The following is a 12,505-nucleotide window of genomic DNA, read 5'->3' on the forward strand; positions in this document are numbered from 1 at the left end:
TCAAAATCAAATCCTAAACAAGTTACACTTACATATATAGTTTATTGAATAATTCACATTAACTTTAATAGTACTATTTATGAATTATTGACAATGCAACAATAAAAAAAAATCTTCATTAAAAAAATGTTGGCACTTTCCTTTTATTAGTTTTTAATTGTCGGTTATTTTGAGTAAACAGAACAATTGTCGGGCATTGAATTGATTGCATATTTGAACAATTTTTTTCCCCTGATGCATTGGATTTGGATACTCCCATTGGCTCTTTTCTTCTTCTTTAGTACTAGTACGTGCTTAATAGAAGAGAGTTTAAATAAAACTTGTTATTAGATTTTTATTCATTGATTGGTTCTCACTTCTGTATTTTTCTATAATATTAATTATCCAATATTACTTTTCACTTATTACCACGTACCACAACAGACGAAAACGAAAGTTAAAATTAAAAATAATGAAATAGAAACAGACAACAATCCATGAATTACTCGACGGTCTTCACTCTTCAGGTGCCAAAAAAACAGAAGTTTGGTTATAAATAAGAACTGAGAAACAGAGTATATATAACAGAGTGTTTGTTTAGAGAGATTAGGATTAATAAAGACAGAATGCAATTTATCTTTATAAAATTATGTACTTGCAAACATTATGATATACACAATCATAATCATAATAATAAAAGTGAAAGAATAAGCAAAAACCAGCTGAGCTCCATAACTACCTACAGCCCAAAAGCTACAAGCTGGTTCTGTAAAACCTCTCACTGTGTATAATACAAAGAAAAAGAGTAAAAAGATTTGAAAAGGGAAAAACAGAGGAGATCTTCCGGGGACGTAATCTGTCATCATCCCTCTGGTAAGTCTCCACTGGAGTCTGCTTCTTAACACCAATATACAAACCGCAGACTTTTACATAACCACATAACATATAAACTGTCGATCCAATAATCCAACACTAAGATCGATCATCACCATCTTTTTAAGCTTGCTTCTCCAAATCCTTAGAGCTTATAAATGTGCCATGGAAACCGTATGGGACTCTTGATGGAAGCTCAACTGTTGCTTCGAGCTTCATATCCTTTGCATTGACGATTTGGAGCTTTGATTTCCATTCTTTCTCATCGTGAACAAATGCCAAGATGTAACCATCGTCTTCTTCCTCTGAATCGGGGCCATTTGGAAGGAACATAGGCTCGCCACCGTAACACTCGTCACCGTAGATGAACTTGGTCACCTCGCCAGTGAAAAGGTCAACCTTTGCAAAGCCAGAAACTTTAGGCCAAGGCTCAGCCAAAGCCAAGTAAGCGAACCTTGTTTTTCTCCCGAGCCGGTGGCGGTTCACCATTCCAGCTTCAAGATTAACTTGTTCAGATTCAGCAGTGATAATGGGTCGTCGTGTTGATTTCCCAGTTCGGAGATTGAGTCGGATTTCAGAGAGAACACTCTCTAAGCTCTCGTCACATTCGTTGAAAATGGAGTCGGGTGGAGTCATGCAGGACCCGATTACGACAACCTCGTCGGTCTCTGGCTCCTCCCAAGCGTTCCATAGATGAAAACAGAAGCAATCGGGAGCTTCGACCCATCTGATCCCGGAAGCGTCAGAGGCATTCTTGTCCAAAACCCCAAATCTGGAAACCTTTTCCTTGTCGTATATCACCGGAGAGCCACCTCGAATCATCTCCTGCAACTTGAAAACGACTTGCTGGTCAGGGACGACAACAAAGTTTTCGGTTATGGCAAAGTCGTGGATCATTGTTGGCTGAGGCAGAGGAATCTCAACGTCAGGGGATTTCTCTCCGTTGGGAGAGAATTTGAAATACTTGAGGTATGGCTTTGAAACGACGTCGTAGCTCAGAGCGAAAAGCTCACCGGATTCCGGGTCCACTTTCGGGTGGGCAATCATAGTTGACTTAAGCTGACCGCCGAAATCGTATCTCCCAGCAGTTTTCAAATCGCCGGAGCTCGTGATTTGCACGTGGTAAGGCAAGTCATCTTCGGACATGGCGAGAAGCCGGTTGTTGAAGTAGACAAGTCCAGCGTTGGCAACTCCCATCCCGTGAGTCGGGTCGACGAGTCCGAACATTCCTCTGGCGTAGAACAGGAGGAGCCGGGCGATGCCAGAGTGGCCGTGAAGTTCGCCGATTGCTTTAGGAAAAACCGGGCGACCGAAGGCTCTCTCCTGGACAAGCCTGTTAGTCTCTGTAAATCGGCTGGCGTAACTGACGGCGCCGTCTTTAATTTGAACGGCGTGAACCATTCCATCGCCGTCGAAGAAGTGGTGACCGGCTACCGGCTCGTAATGGGGGTTGGCTCCATTCCTTACGTAAACACCGTCAATGCATTTGGGAATTTTACCGGCAACCGGTAAAAAGTGTTCTACAGGGGTTTCAGGCACCGGAGCAAAGTTTCCAGCGATTTGAACTCTTGGGTCGGCGGTTTTCGGTAAAGGGTGTTTGCGTTCGTGTGATACTAAGGCAGTCTCAGCTGCGTCGAGAGCAATCGCCGCCACTTTTTGAAAGAAGTTGAGCTCAGAGCCAGATGATGAAGACTGAGACTTTTCAATTGGGGTTTTCGAACGATGATTAATGGAGATTGAAGGAGTAGAAGAAGGTTGGTTATAAGGGGTAGTGGTAGAAGTAGTTGTCTTTTTGGGGATTCTTGGAAGAGAAGGAGCTTGAAGAGAACAACTTATGTAATTGGGCTTTCTGATTTTTACCGAAGAAGAAGAAGGAATTCTAGGCTTAACCCAAGTGTTTGGAGATGCTGATGAAGCCATATTGAAAAGTTTATTTTAGCACACAACTACTTGGTACTGCCACTACTTAAAATCTTTCTCCTCTTCTTATATTTTCTTTCAATTCTGATTGGCTTAGAATAAGGAGAGAGTTGAAATGTTTCTGATTTGTTAAAAGACAATTATTAGAGTGTGATAGAAAGAAAAGAACAGAGAGAGAGAGAGAGGCAATAAGTGAAGTGAGAGTGACAGTAAGTGTTGATGGGATGAAAAATGAGAGAGAGAGAGAGATGAGATGAGATTTAATTTGATGAGGAGGGAAGGGAATGAAAGAGTGAGGGATATATATAGGGTTGGAAGAGAAAGAAGAGAATAGGAGTGAGGTTAGGAGTTGAAGAAGTAAAACGAAAGAAGGTCCACCTGAGACATGTAGTAGATGACCACGTGTTGCATTGCTACAAAAAGCAGCACTCAATTGTTGGATTGCCAATAAGTGATCAAAACGAGGTGTGGGTGGGTCTAATAGGGACATCCGCTTCTTCACACTCTGCCACGATACCCCCCTAACCTATTCCTCTCCATAGTCCATTCCTTTGCTTTGCTTTCATTTTTTCTTCTTTTTTATATTCTAATCCTTTTGTTTAACTGTTTTAATACTTTCCCATTACACACAAATATTTAAAAGGAAAAAAAAAAAGTTAGTTCGTTGGAGATGGAGAATCGTATAATCAACTACCTGTATGAACTAATTATTATTTAAATATCATACCATTTTGTTATTTTCTATTGGTTGTTATTAGTTCCTTAAGAGCCTAATTAATACAATTGTTTGACAAGATTTGATTGGAAAAATTTCATGTTCAAAATTAAAATTAAAATAGTATACTTGCTATTATTATGATGAAACTGTATGTTGTTCGAGTTTAAGTCTTTCTTACATAAGTGACTAAAAATAAAGTTAATTAATAGACAAATTTTGACATGTTTTGTCAAAATCTAGTTAGGCTAAAAATATCATAGTTGAACTAAATCACTGATAATAGCAATAGTGGATTGCTTAGGTTATTATTTCTAGTTTTTTTTTAAGAAAAATAATATATATTTATTTAAATGTTGTAGTCCAACATTACACTCATTTGAGAAATAGTATTGGATATTTCGAATGTGGCGTAAACAAACAAATTGGAATGAATTGAAGTATCCCCATTGGCCAATTTCATGTCAGAAGAAAGTAAATTAATAAAATTAAAAAAAAATTAAAAAAAAAAAAGAAGTTGGGGTTTTTGGGTGGAGAAGTTCATTGGAGCAGAAAGTACACGTCACCAGTAACCCCGCGTTCTTCCCTCTAAAAAAGAAGACAGTACTGGTCAGTCAGTCATCACAGTAACACGTGGCAGTGTTTGTAGGGCTATTGTCACAGCACCCTGAAAATCTAGTTCACTATCATTGGCCCTACACGCTCCTCTCCTCTCCTTGTCTCTTTCCATATTCTTCTCCCCCCTACTTTTTAAGTAAACGTTCATTAATATTTTCCAATTTAAATTAAACAAAATATACTAAAATATAAACGAAATTCATGCACCTTTTTCCCCTAATGAAATTATTATTATTATCATGAATTGAATATGGAATAATATATATAAAAAAGCCACGCCCAACTTCCTTTCTCCTTACGTCTTCTCACTATACATAACGTACATTTTTATAAATATCTATGTATTTTGATCAGTTCTCATACAGCACCAATTATACATTGTAAAACAAAAAAGAAAAAATTGTCAAGTGAATTTTGATAATTTAGTAGGTAAGATGTAATGATTACGTGCATGAAAAATAGGGGAAAAAATAAGTTTAACAATATGTTAATATTATTATTATTATTAATGTGTTCTTGTACGTATTCATACTATCATCGTTATTATATATTGGACTATTATTAGATATATGTATATAATGTGAAATGTATGCATATAATTAAAGTATGACAAGCTCGTTAGTGTAGACACAATATTGACACAATTTTATTTTTTACTTAATTAATTTCTTTTTATATATAATTTATATGCTACCTACTTAATTCTATATTGTTTTATACCAAATACGCAAGACAATATTGTTAATTATATTTGGAAAAAAAAATAAACGGGGAAGGATATATATTTATATATATATAAATAAATAAATAGGGTCCAACACTACTTTGATTCATTTAAATTTTGCCTAACTTTCGTGGAAGGTAGTGTAAGGAGGGTATTTGTACGTTTTTGCTAATTGAGATTTTAAATGTTTTATTTAATAAAGAGATTATTTCACAAATACACAAAAAATAATAAATAAAAAATTACAAAAAATACGATTTTACGGAATTTTAAATATTTTTTTACGATTTTTTTTATTTTATTTATAAAAAATACAGTGTTTTTATGTTGTACTCTTATTAATTTGTTGTTGATTTTTTATTATTTATATGTTATTTTTTGTTGTTATTTTGATGTTATCTTTTATGTAGTATTCTTGTTGTTTTTGTGTTGTTTCGGTAAAAAATCGTAAAAATATATTAAAAAAATTCTTTATTAAACATAAAATGTATTTTTTTTATTATAAAAAATGGTGTTTTATGTAATTAGCCATTTAATAAAATAGACAAAATTAATGTTTATGGGATATATTCTTGAAAATAGTTTTGTATTTATATTTATGAATTTTGAAAAAAAAAAAAACTTTCTTTGCTTATTGTGAAAAGTCTTACAAGTTAGATTTTTTATTTAATTATTGATGAATAAATATAAATTTTCTTTATTTAGATTATTTGATATTATATTTGTATTTTTTTAAAAAAATCTTTATTATATTTCCAAGAAACTACAAGTATATCATTAAAGATTATCAAAGCTTCCTCATTTATTTATGAAAACTTTGTTGAAAAACTATTCAGGTTCAATGCACCTGTTTGAACAGACTGATTTTGTTTAAACAAATTCTAACTTTTTTGTTTGAAAAGATTTTTTATTTATTGACCTAATTGTTTTTTGGTTCTTTGACCATGATCTAGGGATTCTAAAGTGTATAAATACACCTTTAGGTAATTAATTTTCCTTAATTTCTATTATTTGGAAAATTACTTTCAAATTTAAATAGAGTTTCTTAGTTATGTGAAAAACTTGAGTCCAATAAATTCTTAGTATTTTATTATTATATTATTCAGGATTATTTTTTGTTAAAATTGTGTAGGTTATACACCTTAGATATATCGTTCATCAAGCTGTGGGAGAAAATCTTGTTCGTGGGATGCTTTTCGGGAGGAAAAGTGCAAGTTAGACACTATTAATCGGAAGGAAGATTGCAAGTAAGTCGTTTTTCGGGAGGAAGTGTAAGTGCTACGATTTGAAGAGAGTTCAAGGTCTTAGCACTTCAAAAATTGGATTCGAATGATAGATTACAACAGCTGTAGTAAATTCAAAGAAAATCTTTATTTATATAAGTCAATTTGATTTTGTAATCACTTGAAATTCATCTAATAAATTTCATTCTCTGGGCGTATTCTCGTAAACTAGGAGTCCAAAGGATTGTTGATACCACGTTTTGTGCGTCATTTTATTTTTTGCTTAGTTATTTTTATTTCTGTTCTGTCAGATTCTATATGCCAGATAGAACAGAATTTAATTATGTTCAAACAATTTTACAACAATTTGTTTAATAATTTTATTTAGTAATTATAAAAACAGAATTTTGAAGGTATTTTCATCCCATATATATCATTAAATGAAATTTGTCTAGATTATTATAGATATACATGATCATGAATTATGTATTTTTAGAATCGAATATTAAAGTTACAACAGCTAGCCTTAATTACTTCATCACTTTTGGACAAATAGAAATCAAACTCTTTGTTCTCAAAATTCAGCTACATGTATAATCTCTGGAGCGGACGTTATTAAATGAAGTTAAAAAAGATTACATGTTTAGATATGGATTGAATTGTTCATATTTGTAAAGAGAAGTATATATATATATAGCAGGTTGAATTTTTTTGTTCTTAAAATAGTTTTTTTTTTTCAGACTCAAGTGAGTTGCTGATTGAGGCAGTATAAGGTTTCTGATTCACACCAAAAAAATAAATAAATAAATAAATAAATAATAATTACAATATTGAATGTAAATTTGTTCACAAGATAATCTCTATTATATGTAGATAAAATCTTTATCATTAATACTTATAATTAGTTTGTTGTAATAATGAATTCCTGAGTAGAGTAGTTTCTAGATAGAGAAACTTTTTTTTTAAAAAAAAAAAATGAAATGAGAATGTATATAATTTTTTTATTTTTAGTGGTATACATTCATTAATAATGTAAATGCTTTTCACATTTTCATGCACTACATTAAAACGTGTCAAATATACAAATCATACATCGGATAAGAGAGAGCACACTCAAGTCTAGGAAAGGACCTAGAAAATTCTTTTAGGGTCATAAATGAAAAATAAATTTATAATGAGGATTTAGGTACAAAAACATATATTTTATGAGCTTTTAAATATAATTTTTAGGTGTGTTAAAAAAAAATATATAAATAGACATAATTTTTAGGTGAATTAGTATGAAAGTGAGTAAGTCTCGTATTTTATTTTAAGCAATGAAATTGGTAAGAGTAGTCCTTAATCAATGGAGAAATGCTCAACAAAGGAGAATGGAGTCTTTACTTGTTCCTACGGGTTCAAGAATGGACTTAGAGCATTGGGTGAAACCGGTTATGGGAAAAATTATAAGGTTAATGTCGATGGTGCAATCTTTGCAAGTGATAGTCGATTTGGAGCGGCAGGGGTGGCCTGGGATTATCAGGGTCGATTCATTGAAGGCTTCACAGTTTTACGAGTGGGGGTAGGGGTTAAGGAGGCTTTGAGTTGGATAAAGAGGAAATAATGGGGACCGGTTGTGGTTGAAACCGATTCTTTGGTTGTTGTCCATGCAGTCCAAAGCGCGGTGGATATTCTTTCTCCTTTTGGCCTTCAGGTGGCGGCTTGTCGTTCTCTTATGGCCGATTTGTCGTTAGTCACAATTAATTTTGTTAAACGTTCTGTAAACAAAACTGCACATTGTCTTGCTCGTAGTTCTTGTTTGTATCCAGATCGTATATTTGGCGTGGAGAATGTTCCCGCTGATGTTCTTTCTATTGTAATGGTTGAATCTTCTTATTAATAAAGTTACAATTTTCCCTCAAAAACTTTATTGAAAAAAATGATAATGTCATACAAACTTTAAGTTTTAAGAAATTTCAATAAAAAAACTAATAAGTGTGCGCACGTTCAGGGCTCCAAAAATACGAAAAAAAAAAATTGTTATTATATAAATAAAATTAGGTCAGAAATCAATTCCCAACTTCTATTTTTTCATTTTCTTAGAAATATTTAATGTATAATTATGGATGATTAAACCATAAAGCTCTTAAGAGTTAAATTTTTTTAGAGTAAGTTGCGGCATAAATACCTAATATTTTAGATTATACACTTAAATATTTTATCTTTATTTTTGGGGGCAAAAATGTCTAATGTTACAATTCTCTTACACCTGTTACTACCACTCACTACAAGAAATATCACTTTTACTGCAGCACAACATTTTGCAAACTGCGCTAGTAAAAATGTCAATGTTTTACCAGCGCACATTTGTAATTATTAAAATTTAACTTTTATCAACGCATTTACGCGTTGGAAAAAAAGTTATTTTTGCCAACGCTTTTTATTTTGTGCTGACAAAAGGTCTAATACCAATGTTGATTTGCCAACCCCTTTGGCATGCCAACACATCAGAATTAAATTTCATTTTACCAACGCAATACTAAATTTTTGCCAACACAAAATTTGCTGGCAAAAGTGACATTTCTTTTAGTGACTTCCGTTAACTCATAAATATGGACACGTGGAGGGTCCAGATGCATTACATTTATTTTTATTATTTTAAACTTAATATTCTTAATATAATAAACTAAAAGCTACTTGTTTAAAAAAAAAAAAAAAGAATCAGTTCTCATAATAATTTTCACATATACTACACTGGTTCACTCAGTTATGGTAATTTAATTTTGTATCATTCATATTTTTTTTGAAACAAGTAGCGTTTAGTTTTTGATATTAAGAATATTAAATTTTAAAATAAGATAAATAAATGTAATGCATCTGGGTCATCCACGTGTCTATATATATTTATGAGCTAACGGAAGCGGTAGTAACAGATGTAAGAGAATTGTAACATTATGTATTTTTGCCTCTAAAAATAAAAATAAGATATTTAAGGTGTCGTTTGGTAATACTTTTTTAATCAGTTTTCTGTTTTTAAAATTGAAAAAGTGAAAATATTTTTCAAAAACATGTTCTATAAAACTGTTTTTACTTTTCAATTTTTCAATTAATAATCAATTTTTTTTTAAAAAAAAAAAAATCACTTTCAATATTTTTTAAACAGTTTTTTTTCTTAATCAATATCTTGGACTTCGATCATGACCCGGACCCAAATCCCCCCACAGTCCTGGCGCTGAACCCGGCCTCTGACTTGAACCTAAATCCGACCCCGGACCTAGACCCAACGTAAATAAAATCAAAAAATGAAAATGAAAATGAACTTTACAGAACACACTTTTGTTTTCTGTTTTTAAAATTAAAAAATAAAAGTGGTTACAGAACGTATTTTTGTTTTTCAAAAGCAAAATTTTTAAAAACAAAAATTTTACTTTCATTTTGTAATTATAAAATTAGAAAACAAAAATATTACCAAACGGCACCTAAATGTATAAAATTTGAAACATTATGTATTTATGCTACAATTTATCCATTTTTTTTATTACTACACTAAAATACTGGAATTATTATCTTAATAATAATTAGTATATATTTATATACGGCCCAAAATTTAATTTTGCAAACCCCATGTTAAAATTAGACCTCTCTGTAATATTTATTATTACAGTTTTACAAGAAGAAGAGAAAACACAAATAAATACAACAGAATACCAGAACAGATCCTATGTGGCTTCGCCTCTAGTGGATTAAGATCTGGTTGTTAGTTACAACCGAAATTATAACTAACTTCCAGATCTTTGATCAACCCTAATCTACAAGTATATAAAGGGACTAGAGCATTAGCAAATCTCTAAGTTAAGAGATACCAGAAACCAGAGCCCTAGTCTACCAGATCTGGAAGTTGTTCAGCTCCAAATCGAAGTTCCAAGTTCATGCAAAGAAACAACAGAGGGTTAGTGAGTGAGAACAGAAAAATAGAGAGATGAACACAGAAAATCAAAAGAGAGAAAATCTAAAATACCAGTCAAAAGTTTGTGACTTGGATTTCTCACCTGATGTAACTTTTCTTCATTATAGTGCAAGATCTGAGGTCGATCTTCAAGGCGAGCTCATCAGAGGACGTACCCCTAATTTCTAGGGCGAACCTCTATATTTCTGGTGTTTGTTTTCACTCTAACTCTACTATTTTGTGGCTTTAACTTTGTGTGTGTGTTGTGTGGTGTTTCTGAGAAAGTTTCTGGGTAAGATCGATCAATAGATCGAGCTAGATCTCTGGTTCTAGGGTTTGAGAACCAGAGAGAAAGGAGAGAATGAGAGAGAGAGAGTCTGAGAACTCTCGAAGGTTCGAAAGAGGAAATGAGCTAGGGTTTGCTCTGATTCCTCTTGGTTTTATTCGAAGGAGAACGACAAATCGTTTATGATCAAACGATTTGTCGTGCAGGTAAGGAACGACAAGTTCCATTGTCGTGTGAAAGAAACGACCAAGACTTCTTTGTCGTATGAGTCTATTGTTTAAATTGATTATTCTGGGACAATATTGTCCCTGTCGTTTTTGACTAAAAGCTTGAGTGGTGTAGGGCATTCTTGGAATTTCACCAAGAAATTCCTACACCCCATATACCTTAAGAGTAACAGGACCCTCATCATAGCTCAGTTTTATTATTCATACTAATTAAAAAAAGAAAATTATATTTTATATCCACTTTATTTTACTTGTTTTAATTTTTACCTTTATTTTCATATTCTTTAAGATATACCCACTTTTATAGATAATGTCTCCATTAGACCCCTTAGTTTAATGTAAATTATATGCTAGACTTAAGTAGAGAGTGAGGGTATATTAGGTAACCCACTCAATAAAGTTGATATATTTTAATAAAATATAATATGATGGTATTTTTGATTAATAGATATAAAAAATGTATTTATCAACTTATCCCAATTAAAATAGTAGGGGTGAGCAACATTCAATCCAATCTAATTGAACCGAACCAATCTAATTCAATCCAATTATAAAAAGTTGGAGATGTGCAATTATAAATAGATTGGATTGGAGGTTAAAAGTTATATTTTAATTGGATTGGATCTGTTATAGGATGTCATTCCCAAAATCTAATTAAAAACTCATTCAATCCAATTACATTTATAGATATTAAATAACAGTTTAATATATTTATGTATGAATTTTTTATTTTTACTTCAAAATAATTCCTTTTTTATATTTTTACAAAATTTTACATTAAAACCCCCATAAGAACTAACGGAGCAACCTAAATCGCATTCAAAATCCACATAACAACCCACATAAATACCACCGAAGAAACTACCGGAGCAACCCAAACCTTATATTTGAAAAAAAAATTAAAAAAATAGTACTATATGAGATAATTTTCCAAAAAAACTATATATTTTAATCATGTTGTTAGTAGGCTTTATTTTGTGTTGAATTAGTAATATTTAGTTATTTTGTCTATTTATTTTCATGATATTTTTTTTCTATTTTATTACTTTGTAATGTTGTTGTTTTACATTTAAATTTTTAGTTGCATTACACTCATAACAATGATATTTTTATAGATTATTAAATTTAAATAAAAAGTTATTTAGTTTTTACGTATTTTTTATCATATATTTATGTTAGTATTAAAAATTAAGTGTGTAACTGGATATCTAATTAAAAAATCGATCCAATACTAATTTGATTGGGTTGGGTTGGATTGTGAGACCTAATTGAATTAGATCGGATCGATATGTAATTTTCCAAAACTAATTACTAATTAGATTAAATCGGATGAGAAAAAAAATGTTAGCTTAGATCAAATGCCCACCCTAATAAATATAGTTTCCTAATTCCTAAACATATATTTTAATAAGTCAAACTAATTTTTTAAAGACCATTTTCCTCTGAACATTATATATATAAATATATGTATATATATATTTGTTTAAAATTAAAATCATAGGAGCTTAAAATTTATTTAAAAATAATGTAAACTTAAATAAATAAAATTGAGAATATATATAATAAATACTTTATCTAAATATAGCTTATAAATATATATTACATTGTAATATTATTTATTTATTGATTTTAATTTGAATAAAAAAGATTAAGTATTAATGATAATTAATTTTATCAATTAGTTAATTTTTATTTATTGATTTAAGTTTATATATTTTTAAAAGGAATTGTGAAAACAAAATACATAAACGAGGCTAAAATTAAGTGGTTATTTGTGATATAATAATTTTGACCAAATATAGGTTCACGTACGGTAACACATGACTGACACGATTACCTAAAATTAAAAATTAAGTAAAAATATTATAAAGTTAGCCGCCTTCTAATAAAATTATTAATGACTGAAGAAATTAGCAGCCTCAAATATTCCATCAAAATATTAATTAATACATAAAATGATGGAAAAAATAACTATTATTGAGCAGCTACCAAAATTGTCACTTTTAAGGTAAGTT

At 31.0% G+C, this 12,505-nt stretch overlaps 2 protein-coding genes across 2 annotated transcripts; one reads left to right on the forward strand and one right to left on the reverse strand.

Annotated features, from left to right (window-relative positions):
• Positions 1–591: 591 nt before the first annotated feature.
• On the reverse strand, positions 592–3,050 carry LOC115706646 (9-cis-epoxycarotenoid dioxygenase NCED1, chloroplastic). The gene has a single exon (XM_030634362.2). It carries the CDS (start codon positions 2,770–2,772, stop codon positions 976–978), a length of 1,797 nt encoding a protein of 598 aa, XP_030490222.1. The 5' UTR covers positions 2,773–3,050; the 3' UTR covers positions 592–975.
• Positions 3,051–7,397: 4,347 nt separating this feature from the next.
• Positions 7,398–7,931, forward strand: LOC133034437 (uncharacterized). The gene is made up of 2 exons (XM_061109524.1): positions 7,398–7,635; positions 7,705–7,931. The coding sequence occupies exons 1-2, from the start codon at positions 7,398–7,400 to the stop codon at positions 7,929–7,931; spliced, it is 465 nt and encodes a 154-aa protein (XP_060965507.1).
• The last annotated feature ends 4,574 nt before the right edge of the window (positions 7,932–12,505 follow it).

The sequence above is a fragment of the Cannabis sativa genome, chromosome 1, assembly GCF_029168945.1.
Source record: "Cannabis sativa cultivar Pink pepper isolate KNU-18-1 chromosome 1, ASM2916894v1, whole genome shotgun sequence".
Classification (NCBI taxonomy): Eukaryota; Viridiplantae; Streptophyta; class Magnoliopsida; order Rosales; family Cannabaceae; genus Cannabis; species Cannabis sativa.